Genomic DNA, 15,822 nt, shown 5'->3' with positions numbered 1-15,822 from the left:
ACATCAAACTGAATGTCCATAATGCTCAACAGGATTCATACCGAAGCGGCAGTTGACGGTCCCATAAAGATTGCGCCTCGCAACATTGTGGCAGAATGTAGCAAATTTGTCATAGCCGCCACAATCGTTGGCGAATCAAGTGCAATACAAATCAACGGAGCCTAAAAATAAACATTAGGTCTTACGTCCTAAAACAATACCATCTTCCAGATAACAGAGCATAGGACGACACTTTCAGAACTTCGACTCTTTTCTTAATCGAAAGTTTGCGATCGACTAATTAAACGACTGCTTCCTGGTATAACGAAAATAAAAAACAAAAATAATTTCCCCTTCGGCGAAGATTGTTTATTCTAACCTTTAACTCTTATAAGAAATGTGAATCTCAGAGTCTGAGACTACCGTGTAGAGTTTATAAACTTTATTGGTTTTGAAGGGATCGCTTATATTTTATGCGACGTTCAAAGAATACTTTGTCAATATTCGGTTGAAATTTCAAGAGACCGAAAATTTCGAACAGCTAAACATTTAGTGTCCCCTCAAAATGCTTAATGGAATTTGGTTCTGATTGAGTGGGGGTATAAAATTTGCGAATATCTCGTCGACCTTGCCGTTGTTTCGTGAGAAAATTTTCGCGAACTAAGTCAAGTGGAAGGCAAGTGAATCCAGAACGAAATTATCTATTTTTAGAGCACATGGAGCAAGAAGACATCACTCGCGGTTAATACTTGACACACTGTTGTTAGGACTTAAAATGCGCTTTAATTTGGGTCAACCCGATTTTATTCGTTTTTGTCGCACGGCCATTAACAAAATGCACCCTTCTGGCAAAAAACATTTCTTTGAATAAGTTCATTTTTTTTTTTTTTTTTTTTGAGAAACCAGCTAAGTCATCCTGATGCCCGTTGTTGCAAGACAATATGGTACAGAAGATAAGACACATTCGGAATACCTTTGAAAGGGTGCAATTCAGCGAAGATTGTCCACCACGTTATCAGAGGCCACTTCAATGAAGCCCGGTTACAGTCAATCGTAAAGAAAATCTTGTAATCCCGAAATTTACTGTACCTTGTACTGTATCGTCCCATCTGGGAAAGGGGCCATTCTGTTGCCGGATGATGTCGAACGAACATCAAGTAACTCTCTTGGTTCCCAATTGGAAAGGTTTAGTGTTTTTTTAGTGTTCTTACAAAAATCTTTTTCTGCATTTCAGATCTAAACTGGTGAAGCGTTGTGCAGCTCCTGTACTCCTGAAAAATGGCTTCGTTCGGCGTTTGGAACTATGTTGTGTTCATTGGCATGTTGCTGGTATCAGCTGGAATCGGTGTTTATTATCGGTTCTCGGGTGGCAAGCAGAAAACCACCACGGTAAGTTCTTTTTGCACTACCGATATTAAATAGAGCAATTTGGGATAGCTTTTTTGTTCTCACCATGGCATAGGACCATCTTTAAACTGAAAACTGTTAAACAGAAAATAGGACGAAAATTTCTTATTAGACATATTAATTTTTTTCAGTTCAAAAGTTTGTCTGCCAATGAAAACAGACTGTACCCTTCAATAAAAATTCATTATTGTCATCAGATTTTTGCCGAGCACCGATGCCTGTTTTGTTTCGTTAGAATTTGGTTCACATGCGCCCGGCGTGCTTGCTTACGCTGCAATTTCGCGCAATCACGCCAGGGCAATAATGCTTCTACTTCTTCGTTTTATTTTGATGGCCAGAGAATGTACATAATTGTATAGAAATTAGAAGCACGCGCACTGACACTTCGACTTTGAACTTCCATAACTTTTTACTCCAATGATATTTTTTGATCAAATTTTATTGCGTTAGAAAGATCAACTATCACACTATTATAACACAAAATTTGAGCTTTCTGGAGTTTGTGTGGCCTGAGATACAGTCATTCTACGAAAATCGGACTTTTTGAACTTTTCCCATTCAAACTCCAATTTCTCTGAAACTATGCTACATTTTTTATTGAAATTTTGCAGAGTAATTGTTGAAATATAAAGCTAGCATGTCTGAAGTTTTCAAAAAGTTCTATCGATGAGATCAAAAGTTACGCGAGGTGCAATATTTCAGGCATGCACTTAGAAATGCGATTTCTATAGAATTTTGGACGAATGTTTCCATAGGAAAATCATATTCTCTGTTTAACAACCAGTAAATCAATTTCAACCAAAAAATCAAAACAATATCGCGAGATTCTGATTTAAAAACACAAATGGATCATTTATTCCATTTTATCTTTTCCTCATTGCATTTGTCAGACATTTTTTGTCTGATTGGTGGATGGAAACGATATTGTTCTCATGAATCGTCCAAAATTCTATAGAAATCGCATTTCTAGATTCATGCCTGAAATATTGAACCTTCCGTAACTTTTGATCTCATCGATAGAACTTTTTTAAAACTTCAGACATGCTAGCTTTATATTTCAGCAATTACTCTGCAAAATTTCAATAAAAAATGTAGCGTAGTTTCTGAGATATTGCAGTTTGAATGTGAAAAGTCCATAAAGTCCGATTTTCGTAGAATTACTGTATCTCAGGCCACACAAACTCCAGAAGCTCAAATTTTGTGATATAATAGTGTGATAGTTGATCTTTCTAACGCAAAAAATTTGATCAAAAAATATCATCAGAGTAAAAAGTTATAGAAGTTCAAAGTCGAAGTGACAGTGCGCGTGTTTCCAATTTCTATACAATTATGAACGGTACTGTAACTCTTAAACATCTGGGCAACAATTCTAACCTAGATAATGATAGAAAATCGAGCAATACGTATGTACATAGATAGGTACCTACCTACCTTTGATATTGTATGACAACCTAATACACGTGTGTCTGAAAAAAAGAGAAAAAAAAATCAATGGTCAGCGTAAGTCACCTCATGGTTTGGAATGTTCCAATATTTTGGTCAACTTAGATTGATGCAATGACGAACTATGAAGTTGACGCCTAACAGATATCCGGCAACTAACTTTTGTTGGCAAGTCTCTCCCTAGTGTTCCAGGAAATTAGAAAAATTAATGCTAGGATTCATTCCCAATGGCTGATGATCTGTGGGTGTGGTCAGTGAGTCGCCCATAACAGTTTCTCAGTTAACGACCAAATAAATGAGGAAGAATGACCCAAAAAGTACCGATATCGTGCTTTTACGCAAAAACAGTAATACAGTGATTAGAAGTCATTCATTTTTTTTACGCAAAAGGAAAAAATATTCCAAACTCGTCTAAACTTCATTGAATAAAGGGCGAACACGAAATTATTGCGACACATGCAACTTTATTACCATTGGGTAAAAATCAACTAAATTTTGAACACTTCCTCATCGATGTGTATTGTTTACATGCTGTCAAACTCGAAGTCGTGTTCGTGTTTTTCGATTTAACGAAAATGGAGGTGAACCAACGCAAGTCGAGAAAACAAATTCTTTAATAAATAAATTCTTCAATAAAAATATTGATCTTTCACCATTCAACCGTCTCCAGAGTGTCGAAGCAGTTCCAGGAGCAGTTGACGTTGAACCACGGCAAAGGAGCTGGAAGAAAACCGGGACGAGAACAAAAAGACGGAGGGAAAGGATGATTATAGCAAATCCCAACGTCTCAAGCCATGATTTGGCTGAAAAGATCGGCATGTCGCAGAGCTACGTTTAGAATGCAAAGAAGAGAGCTGGACTAAATACATACAACGTACAGAACTTCTCAGATCGCGATGAGTGGCAACAATCGTAGGCTGATACTCGGAAGCTTTAGGAGAAGATGCTGACAAAATATGGCTGCTGTGTGATGGACGACGAAACGTATATAAAAGCCGTTTTCAAGCAAATTCCGGGGTTCGAGTTTTTCACCGGCAAGAGCAAATTCGATGTGGAAGACAAATTTAAGAAGAAGAAAATGTCGGAGTTCGCCTCCAAACATCTCGTTTGGCAGACCATCTGCTCTTGCTGACTGAGGAGTGAGCCTTTCGTGACAAAGGGCACAGTAAATGGCGAGATCTACATATCAGAGTGCCTCGAGAAGCGCATTTTCCGTTCTTGCAGCGGCACGTCGAAGTTCCGCTTTTTTGGCCAGATTTGGCATCATGCCACTATTCTAAAATTGTCCTGGAGTGGTATGAGGAAAGTTCTGTCCATTTTGTTCCAAAGGACATCAACCTGTCAAACCGTCCGGAACTGTGCCCGGAGGAGTAGTACTGTGCAATAATATAGCGGGAACTTCGGAAGAGTAAGAAGACATTCAAAGACGAGAAGAACATGTTAAGAAAATGGAAAAATAAACTGAAAAACTGGAACCGGATGACACTGTAAAGACTTTGATGGAGGACATCGAGCGAAAATGCGTTCAATTTTGCACTCAAGGCTCCATCGATTAATTTTTCTTTTGGTTTTTTAAGTAAATGTATGTATAAAATTACCCTGAAATTTTGGTTTGATTCTAAACATTATAAGAAAATTGGTATGACATTTTCGGTGTCGCAATAATTTCGTGTTCACCTTTAGATAGCGCCAGTGCGCAACATTCAATGTCTATGTCCCTCTTCTTAAGTGAGAGCAAAGGTTTGTACAACTTAGTATCGTGTCATTTTTTTATTTACTGCAGCGCCTCTACTTATCGTATCGAAGAACTTAGTTTACTATTATAGCGTCAGCACTAAATTTTACTTCGGAAGTCCGGACTTCCGACCCCGAACTTACTTCCGAACCTTTGACAGTTGTGTTTGAAAAAATAACAGTGTATTATATGCAACGTTGCCACACATAAATCTTTATCCACCAGAGTTTTTCTACATACATTACACTCTTTCGGACAAGAATGAGATACACAAACGATTCAAATGAATTTGTGGCAACGTTGACTTCATGTGCATTTGAAAACAGAAAATTTCGTGGTGCACGCTTAAATAAAACGACTCAATATGTTTTGGTCGGAAGTCAGCCATGATGCCAGTTCACCAACGACGTTTATGATTTTTTTATCTAAACGCACAATATTGACAGCGTTTTAATCTGGAAGGTTTGATCATTCAGTGGTGAAAATTTCGTGAGGATTGGTTCATGCGTTGAAAAGTTATCCAAGATGGAACGCAAGAGAGGATGCATAATTCGGTACAACCACTTTGAAGACCCATTGTCATTGGACAATTCTTGTAAATAAACGATCTGATTTTTAGCAATCTATTTGCACTGCTGATCGCAGAGAGAACCACAAAGCTGCTCTCTCACTTTACCCACGCGGGCGACAAAAATGAACGAAATCGTCTTCAAAATCTGCAAACATGGCGGACTTTTTATCATATTCGATTTAAGCCATTTAATCCGACTACGAGAAAAGATTTTTACGACCTTTTACTTGCGTTAGTTGGAATTACGATTCGCAGTAACGTTTCAAATGACTTGAGTTATCATTTTTAATGCGATTTTATGTTTGCTGGGATCGGACTCGCGGATTTTCCGTTTTCCCGTGAGCCAATCAAACCGTGTTCAGAGGCTTCTTTTAACCGGAACCCCACAACGAAAGGAGCGGTCCCACAGGGAAGGAAGTGTTCATCGTCAATCAATCGGACGCGTTCCATGCTATCCGTTGTTGGGGAACAGCTGCAGATAGTCGTTTTTTTATTGAGGTTAAATATTCATCCTTTTTTCGGTGAATACCCGAAATCTGGGAATATTGTTAAAATGGTACCATAAAATGTTGTTGAAAAATAACCATATAGGCAGTTTTGCAGGAAAACCAAAAAATGACTATTTTCAATCAAAACTGGTTAAATATAAACGAGTGTGTAGTGCAGTTTGTCAATTCTGTATGCGTGAACGAGAACCAGGGCGTGTACAGCTTCGGGTGTGTTCTTATACCAATACACGGAATCGTCCATCTTGTGACAGACAATCGTAATCGTAGGCATGGTAGGCGAACAATTCGCTGTCAAAAAGCGCTCCGTCTCCACCCCCCACCAATGAGAAACTTTTGGTACCCCTTGCCTACTTTTCCTCAATATGCAACCACCCATAGCTGTAGACACGCTGACGAGAACGGTCGTACTGGGATGCCAGGTGCTCTAATTTGTCAGTAAAACACAGACTTTTGACCCTTCATCCAGATATTGCCCAAACACAGATTTAGCCCTGATTTTTGCTCAAAGTGCACAGATTTTACAGACTTTCGAATTGAAGATTGAAATTAATATTCATGTATCGGATATGATCCATTAGTGCTGAATTCTACTAGAAATCTTGCTTGCATGCATTGGTATATCACCAATCATTCCTTAAAACTAAATTTTATTAGTCAGATCAAGAACGGCATTTCCGGTTTTCCGAGATCTTCGGCATTCACCAGTCCTGAAACTCAGGGCAGAAGAAGGAGAACAAGAAACAATATCCGCTGATGTCGGTTGCCATCGAAATTTCTGAAAGTTGTAAACTTTTTCCTTGCCAAATTGGATGCTCATTTTTGGCAAATATGACAAAAATGGCAAATACGACAAAAATGACTTTCATGCGCAACCCCAACCTTTCCGTTCGAGATGTCGCAAATGAGATGGGAATATCGCCTACAACCTTGCATGAAGTTTAAAAACGATCCGGACTATCGACTTAAAGGAAGGTTGTGACTCCAAATCGCAACGAAAAGCACAATCTTACGGCAAAAATAAGTTCTCGGAAGACGACATTGTTGACAAAGTTTGATTGCGTAGTAATGGACGACGAAACCTTCGCCAAGGCAAACTTCAGACGGTTTCCTGGACAACAGTATTAGATATACAGCAACCGTCAGGGGAAAGGTGCAGACATTAGCTGGTACTTATTCATACCAGCTAGCAATTGCAAATAGCAATTGCTTCAATAGCTTTTACTTAGCTCGAACTTAAGAATGGCAAAATTTGAAAGCATTTGGTCATCTAGATATGAAAAAGCAGAGTAGAATATAGTAGGATAAAAAATATGTATGCCATTCGATGTATTTGACTCACAAAACTGCTCGAAAATAGCAAAAAAATAGAGCTTTATTCATATCAGCCATTATCAAGCATATTAAACTAACGAGGTTTGCCAAGAAATATCTCGTTTGACAAGCTATCTGTATCTGTGGCTTGAAAAGCGACATTTTCGTTGCAACCGGGTCCATCAACCAGGAAATTTACATAAAAAAGTGTCTTCAAAAGCGTTTTCTGCCTTTCCTGAAGAAACATGACTTGTCTGTGCTGTTTTGGCCGGATTTGGCATCCTTTCATTATGAAAAAAAGGCCATGAAGCGGTTTGCCGCTACCAACAATCAGGTTGTGTCCAAGAATAAGAACCCTCTAAACACACCAGAACTTCGCCCAATTGAAAAATATTGGACGAAAGTTAAGCAGAACCTTAAGAAGACCCCAAAATAATTTAGCAGGAGAACCAGTTCAAAGCAAACTGGCGTTCTACAGCGAAGGATAAGGTGACTGTACAACATCTGATGGCAGGGTTCAAACATAAGGCCAATTTTAACTGAGTTTTTTTTTCTGTTTTTTATACATATTGAACTTCAAAAAGAAAGATACTCAGATTTTTCTAATAAACAACGCAACGTAAAACCCCGGCCAAATCCGGACATTCGATTTCAAACTTGACATCCAAATGTCCGAGGAATACCGGGACAATTCCCGGGAAAATTTTGCCAAAACCGAGAAACTACGCAACAAAAATCAAGCAAAGAAAATGAAAAAAAACCTTTTTTATAAAAAATTATCGAAGATATTGAATTATAATTTAGGCTTCCAAAAATAAACTTTCATGTTTATTTTTTTTTAACTTGCTCAAAACATTTCATTTTGGAGGCATAATTCAAAAATATTGTACAACACAGTTTGTTTTTTTTTCAATTTGCCAATTAAAGTGAATAAATCCAGGCAAAATCCAGGCTTTTCTCAATGAAATCCGGCAATAGTTCTTATCAAATATCTGGGCGCACCCGAATAAAACTGGGCAATCTCACAACCTTACTTAGGTAGATTTCAAATTTGTTTTCGCGGATAAAATTGCTGCAAATTTGGCAAGCCATCTGTAGCAATTGGAAGAAATCAAAAGTTTCCATTTGTTGGAACTCGACTCGTGGACTGTATGTAGAGGGGCATTGGGAACGACCACTGGGTGCCCGCTCCCCTTGCGGGATTGGGCCGGACAGGGCAACCCCCTGTGGTTGCCCAACCAGTGGAGGCAGGTTATCGGGGAACGCTGCCTGGAATGCCAAGACTCATCGATGATTGCCACCAAGACTGACTAAACTCTTTCGATGGCTCTTAAAAGAGCCGTTTGGGGGGTGGCAATTTAGAACCGGGAGCTAAATTGTTGGAGCAGCAAGCACTAAGAAAACACACTTCACTTAGCTTTCCATGTTGTTGTTTATTTCTCTGTTCACTGTTCCTCTAGTAGCACGATTTGCTTGCGCAACTCAATCGGCTCCGTCCGAGCACGATAATGGTGAGCAGCTTTCCACCCTAGCTGCTTCTCTCTCTCTTTCTCTGGCTGCTGATTCGGCTTCTCTCTCGCTGCTTCGGGATGTTTTCGGTTCCGCGATTGAATTGTAACTGAACTCGCTCGACGAACGGGACCGCGGTTTTTATAGCCTCGGCTCGTCGCGCGCTGCTCGCTGATTGGTCGATGGTTTTTCTCCCCGCTCTCCCGCTTCGGACCGCTTACCTTCTTCCGGATGCTCTCCTTCGGCTCGCGCGTTTTCTTCAGTCCGTTCTGCGGACTGAACATCATCCCCGCCGAAAAGTGTGTCCCCGTGATATGTGGATTGTGGTTGTCCAGTATTGGTAATGGTGCTAGCTTGTGAATTGGTCTCTTATAGGTTCCAGATTTAGTTTTAACGTCCACAACTCTTACCAAACCGTCTACTCCAGGGTCAGGTACTGCACAAAGGGTACGTCCTATCATGAGGGGTGCAGAATTGAGGGCTTCAGGATCATGAGGATCTTTGTATTCTTGGATTTCTTTGGAATAATTAAGCGATTCTTCGATGAATGCGGAATATTGAGCTTTTAAGTTGAGTTTTCGAGTTAACTTTGATTCAAGAAGAAAGAATCTCCTTAGTGCCAAAGAACGGGAGTCTGCTAGTTGCGCCAGATTGTTTTTTAAAGGAAGTTGGACCACATAAAGACCATTTTTATCACGACGATTGGTGGCTAGGAAATGTTGCTCACATTCATCAACGCTATTGGACGGAACTTCCTCAGGGGTAATGTTCTCAACTTCGCAAAACCTTTTATCTAGCTTGTCTACAGGATCTGTATTCACGACAAATGAACCCAAGACTGCTCCAGTATGAACGCCTTCATAACAATTTCCTCCTACCAGCCAACCAAATTGAGAATCTTGCAACGTAGGAAGATTGTCGGACAACTTCAAATAACCTGGTTTCATTATTTCGTAAAAATGGTCCATACCTATAAGCATGTCTATAGTGTTCATTCTAAAAAAGGAGGGATCTGCGAGTTTGATGCCTGAAGGTATTTCCCAAGACTCAATATCAGTTGTGTATGATGGAAGAAGGCCAGTGATTTTTGGCGACACAAGGCAGGACAGCGACAACGTAAAGTTATTGCACCTGGAGTAGACTTGGACGGTACCCATTCTCTTCATTACGGATTTAGCACTACCAATACCATTAATAGGGACACTCACCTCATTTGTTGGGATTCTCAATGCGTCAGCCAGCGACTGCGTTATGAAACTAACCTGTGAGCCACAGTCTAGAAGCGCCCTGCAGGGATGCGGCTGTTGATCCTTGTCCATCACATTGACCAGGGCGGTGAGCAGGAACACTTGACTCGTCGATTTCGTTGGCACGTGGGAATGGGCAGCATTTGGGGACGCAATACTAGTCGATGGCTTGTATTCTGGAACTAGAACCTGGGACCATGTCGCTAGTGTTGGCGCTGGTAACACATGTCGAGTTGGCAGTTTCATATCCTTAAGGTGTAACAACGAGTGATGTTTCCGTTGGCATTTGGAGCAGGACATCTTTGAAGGACAATCAATTGCTCGATGTCTTCGGCTGAGGCAATTGAAGCAAAGATTCTTTTCTCTTACGTTGCTGATCCTTTGGCTGACCGACATTTCGTTGAACTGGGGGCACTCGTAGATCCGGTGACCTTTGGCACAAAAGTCACAGTATTGCTCTTGTTGTGCTGGGGAAGTGGCCGTGTTGATTCTCGGATGTCTTGGTAGATTGATCCTCGAAAATTGGCGATGCTTGGGATGACCTATCTCGGCTGAGGATTGGCAGCGCTCCAGGACGGACACTCTCTCTTTGAGAAAATGAATGGTGTCTTCATATGTTGGCAGCTCACCCTTCCTGATAGTAGACTCCCACAGCTTCTTTGTCTCGTCATCCAAGGCTCGAGACATCAGGAACACTACTATGTATTCGGCTACCTCAGCGAAACCTTGGCCCAGAAACTTGAGGTTGTCGACATGACTATCAAAAGTCTCTACCAGAGACCTTAACTCGGTGAATGATTCGCTGTGTAACTTCATCACACCTAGCAGGCCAGCTAGATGCCGATCAATCATCCGTCGCTGGTCGGAGTATCGTTCATCCAATAGTTGCCAAGCTCGAGCGTAGTTGCCGTCGGTGATAGTTTTGGAATCTATCAACCCGGCTGCGTCTCCAACAAGGGCCTTCTCAAGGTGGTATAGCTTGATGCGGTCTGGCTCGTTAGTTCTGTCGACCACATCCCGGAACATAACCTTGAACTTCTCCCATTGTTCGAAGCGACCGTCGAACGTTGGTATTGCTCTGGGAAGAGAAGGTTGGATGACCAAAGGCGGCTGGTTGTTGGTGAGCTGCGGCTGCAGCTGTGGTAGTAGAGTTGGCGAATGCTTGTCGAGCCAACTTTCTAGCATCATCGATACTTCCTCATACAGGTCAACAAAGCTGAAATATTCGTCGTCATTTTCTTCACGCTCGGCTGGTGATGACTGGGCGAGAATTTCATTGTACTGCTTGGTGAACTCGGTTTTCGAACCTTCCACACTCCGCTGGTATACTTTTAATTGAGCAGGAGTTAGCTCAGTTCCTTCCTCTTCCGCCTGCTGCAGGATGGACTTTATCCTGGATATATTTCGCTGCGCCATTCCACGGCTGTGAATCAGCACCTCCAGCGTATCGTGATTCCTCACTGAATCGGGGCTGTTTTTCACTGGTGTTCTTTTTGGAGGCATTATGTTTCACTTTTATCACTTCACTACTTTTTTTCTACAAAGTTCACTTTTGTTGCTCAATACTTTTTAAATTCACTGATAGTCCTTTTCACTTTTATTTGCAGTTATTTTTATCACCACTTTTCTCGATTAGTTGTTCGTTTTCACTTCTTTCAAACTTTTGCTTTTCTCTTTGATATTTTTTCTCTGTGCTTCACTCCAACAATCCGCTTCCCGATTCACACTCTCTCAAAGACGGAGGTATTCCGTCTGAAGGTACCGGCTTTTTCATCCGGCTCGAAGGACCATTTCCATGTTGGAACTCGACTCGTGGACTGTATGTAGAGGGGCATTGGGAACGACCACTGGGTGCCCGCTCCCCTTGCGGGATTGGGCCGGACAGGGCAACCCCCTGTGGTTGCCCAACCAGTGGAGGCAGGTTATCGGGGAACGCTGCCTGGAATGCCAAGACTCATCGATGATTGCCACCAAGACTGACTAAACTCTTTCGATGGCTCTTAAAAGAGCCGTTTGGGGGGTGGCAATTTAGAACCGGGAGCTAAATTGTTGGAGCAGCAAGCACTAAGAAAACACACTTCACTTAGCTTTCCATGTTGTTGTTTATTTCTCTGTTCACTGTTCCTCTAGTAGCACGATTTGCTTGCGCAACTCAATCGGCTCCGTCCGAGCACGATAATGGTGAGCAGCTTTCCACCCTAGCTGCTTCTCTCTCTCTTTCTCTGGCTGCTGATTCGGCTTCTCTCTCGCTGCTTCGGGATGTTTTCGGTTCCGCGATTGAATTGTAACTGAACTCGCTCGACGAACGGGACCGCGGTTTTTATAGCCTCGGCTCGTCGCGCGCTGCTCGCTGATTGGTCGATGGTTTTTCTCCCCGCTCTCCCGCTTCGGACCGCTTACCTTCTTCCGGATGCTCTCCTTCGGCTCGCGCGTTTTCTTCAGTCCGTTCTGCGGACTGAACACCATTACTGGAGTCACCATAAAGGGATAAGTTTTCAAGGAAAAGTGTCATCAGGACAAAGTCAATGGTAAATTGAAAAAGGTGGCAAAACAATCGAAACATCATCTGAAAAGTGGTGGAAGAAATAGCAGATACGTTTGGTTTGGAAATTTTGTTGAAATTGCTGCTTCGACGAAATTTTTTTTTCCTTAAAAGTTAAAAAGCCATAAAAAACACATTTTTTAACACATCCTTCCGTAAAGCTGTACGAATTATTTATAATTTGTTTAGAAATTGAAAGATTTTTACTTAAATATGATTTTTTTTTGCATTATTATTAACCCCTCAACGTGGTTCCAGAGAGTGGTAATGCTTCTATCAACTTACAATCTTTGAAGAGATTAATTTAAAAAAAAAAAGATGCAAGAAACGGCTCGAATCATTTCAATGAGAAAATTGCGTTGAGTAATACCTTGATATTTCATTTTTCTATTGATTTGTTCCGAAACACCCATTTAAAGCAGACTAAAAGTGGCTCCAGAGAGTGACGTTATCATATTAGCCTATAATGTCCATTTAATTGTGGTGAAAACTTTGGGATATTACTAAATTGTTGATTATTGTTTGAATTATTCTTCTATATATTTTTTTAAATACCCATCATTGATGCTTCGATCAATCCAACATACTCTGAATGGCTCCAGAGAGTGATAAACAATTGAGTCATCCAACTTTGGCTTACCTTACGTGACTCACAATTTTTCACCTCATTGTTCCGACTCCGATAAGCGTTTCATACAAAAAATATTTATTCGCATGAGTTCCGAGGACTTGGAGGTTAAATTTGTTAAATCGAATCATTCGACTCGTGGTGTAAATCCTACTGTTTTGAAAAAATTCTGAATAAGCGTTTTCTTCTCTCTTCCCTACAGGAATACCTGCTTGCCGATCGGAACATGTCCATCTGGCCGGTGTCGTTCAGTCTGATGGCCAGCTTCATGTCCGCCATCACGTTGCTCGGCGTCTCGAACGAAAACTACCAATTCGGAACGCAGTTCGTGGTGATCAACTTTTCGTACGGGTTGGCCACCCCGATCGCTGCCTATCTGTTTCTGCCAGTATTCTTTAAGCTGCAAGCCTGTAGTGCCTATCAGGTTGGTTCAGACCTTTTTGATTGGTAATAAGAGATTCTAATTTTTTTTTTTTTTTGCAGTATCTGGAGCTTCGGTTTGGCAAGAAGACCCGGCTGATGGCTTCGCTAGCGTACTCGCTTCAGATGATCTTGTACATGGGAATTGCCGTATACGCTCCAGCTTTGGCTCTGGAAGCCGTCACCGGGCTGGACCAAACCTATTCCATCTTGGTGATTGGAATTGTGTGCACCTTCTACTCGACCATCGGTGGAATGAAGGCTGTCCTGTTTACGGACGTGTTCCAGTCGATTCTGATGTTTGCGGCCATCTATGCCGTTATAATTTGTGCGGCAGTTAAGGCCGGAGGACTCGGGCCCATTTGGGAAGCAGCCGAACGAGGTGGACGGTTGGAACTTTGGAAGTAATTTTAAACTCCTTTTAAGTGTTTTGAAAAAAGCTAAATATGGTTTTGTTTTTTTTTCAGTTTCAATCCGGATCCCACAACTCGGCACACCTGGTGGTCTCTGGTAATAGGAGGAATGTTCACTTACTTATCGCTATACGCAGTAAATCAAACCCAGGTTCAGCGACTTCAAACCGTTAAAGATCTGAAATCGGCCCAAAAAGCTCTGTGGCTTAACTGGCCGATCCTGTCGCTACTAAGTTTGAGCACATCCTTCAGTGGCCTGGCGCTGTACTATTTCTACAGTACCTGTGACCCGTTGAAGCAGGGTCGTATCAAGGTTCGCGATCAAACCATGCCACTATTTGTGGTGGATGCCATGAGTGATCTACCCGGATTACCTGGCCTGTTTGTATCCGGAATATTCTCGGCCAGTTTATCATCCGTATCGGCGGCCTTAAACTCTCTGGCCGCAGTCACGTTGGAAGATTACCTCAAACCCCTGTATGCCAAGATCAAGAAACGACCTCTGCCGGATATGCAGTCCAGTCTACCGACAAAAATTATGGCCTTTCTCTACGGCATAATCTGTTTGGCGGTAGCCTTCCTAGCACAATTTATGGGTGGAGTGCTGCAAGCCTCGTTGACTATTTTTGGCGTTATCGGAGGACCACTTTTCGCTCTATTTTCTATGGGAATGTTCACTAAACTGGCCAATCAGAGGGTAAGCTATACTTACAAAAACATCCAAGGTTCAATTTACAGATTTCAGATTTTAAGTTCAGTCTTCAGATCAGAAATCAAGCGTCAAATACGTTGTTCAAAACTTTAACGATGGTTTTTTCTTCTCTAGGGTGTCATGACTGGACTTACGATAGGTATTTCGTTTTCCCTCTGGGTGGGCTTTGGCCAGCCAAGGCCCCCACTGAAGATGTTAGACTTCTCTGTCGAGGATTGCGACCAATTTGGCGGTTTCAACAGCACCAATATGTCTCCGATGGCGATGGCCCAACGAGCAGAACGGCCGGATTCCGACTACTTCTACCTGTACCGGTTATCCTACCTTTGGTCGGTAGTCTTGGGTTACATTGTAACCTTCGTGATAGGTTACACGGTCAGTGCCCTCCTACACTATACTGGACACAGCGGCACGGAACGGATATACCTGGACAACGACAAGCTGTACATCAACACCGATCTGTTTTCCCCACCGGTGGCCAAACGCATGAAGCGATCGCTGGCCAGGCACATAGAAAATGGAGGAGAAGTAATTTCCAACAAATAACACCCAATCCTGACGGCTTTCGTCCTCACAATCAATCATTTCATCCTCATTACAGATCGAAATTACCAAACGAAACGTTTTCGGCAAATCAGACTTCAGTCATCTATGATGGCTGACACACGATTCATCTAACCATCCTTAAGACTACTACTTAATATATAGCAGAGTTGCCCGTTGCCTGTTGTTCATCTAGCTCAATAACATAAGATCATCTCCAGAAATCCTCAAGTACCTTGAACGTGATCGAGAAGCTATCAAATTAGAGAGAACGATGAAAAACAGTTAATCATCCTTAAAGTATTCTATAGACACCGATTGGCTGAGATGTGTGACTCCGTACCAGTTTTTACGGAAAATACGTTAAATTAGTTCCTCCTCTGAACAGGAAACTACTTCAATCCAACGCATCGGAACGAGCACAAAAATTGTGAAACAAATGGCATTTTGAGATGTTTAAAAAAAAGTGAAAAAAACCAAACCGTACGTACGTCTTCCAGCAACTTAGAATGAAGCTAAAACAATAATTAGGTACTAACTAGGTTATAAAGAAAAGTAGCAGAAGGTATAGCACACGCTACAAACGCAAGTGAGACCGTCATTACTTAATGAGTTTTTAAGGGCAACGTAATCCCCGCGTGCTTCAATTTATGTTTTAATTCGTAATTTAATAGTTATTACAATGTTAAACGTGTGCTTTTTAGGGAGAACTAAGTTTCTACTTTATTAAGATTATTTTATTGTACATTCGATGAAGAGAGATATAATATTAAAATGCAGGGTTGTCGTATAAGAACGATTATAATAAATCGAATAGGTGTACCTATAAGTAGAAATGTGTATGATCAATCAA

The 15,822-nt window shown here is 41.5% G+C and overlaps 1 protein-coding gene across 2 annotated transcripts in view; it reads left to right on the top strand.

Moving 5' to 3' along the window:
* Window positions 1–15,822, top strand: part of LOC129755198 (putative sodium-dependent multivitamin transporter) — a 35,831-nt gene extending 20,009 nt beyond the window's left edge. Inside the window, exons 1-7 of one of the 2 annotated variants that reach the window (XM_055751573.1) lie at window positions 985–1,136; window positions 1,214–1,368; window positions 13,084–13,305; window positions 13,365–13,705; window positions 13,769–14,411; window positions 14,541–14,954; window positions 15,028–15,822. In XM_055751573.1, coding sequence (XP_055607548.1) covers window positions 1,258–1,368; window positions 13,084–13,305; window positions 13,365–13,705; window positions 13,769–14,411; window positions 14,541–14,954; window positions 15,028–15,081 — 1,785 coding nt within the window. In that variant the 5' untranslated portion in view covers window positions 985–1,136; window positions 1,214–1,257 and the 3' untranslated portion in view covers window positions 15,082–15,822. Of the gene's footprint in view, window positions 1–984; window positions 1,137–1,213; window positions 1,369–13,083; window positions 13,306–13,364; window positions 13,706–13,768; window positions 14,412–14,540; window positions 14,955–15,027 lie in introns of those variants that run through there. The other variant, XM_055751572.1, reaches the window with a different exon arrangement.

The sequence above is a fragment of the Uranotaenia lowii genome, chromosome 3 (assembly GCF_029784155.1).
Source record: "Uranotaenia lowii strain MFRU-FL chromosome 3, ASM2978415v1, whole genome shotgun sequence".
Classification (NCBI taxonomy): domain Eukaryota; kingdom Metazoa; phylum Arthropoda; class Insecta; order Diptera; family Culicidae; genus Uranotaenia; species Uranotaenia lowii.
Note: the sequence above shows the minus strand (reverse complement) of the source record. Positions and strands in the feature narration are given on the sequence as shown.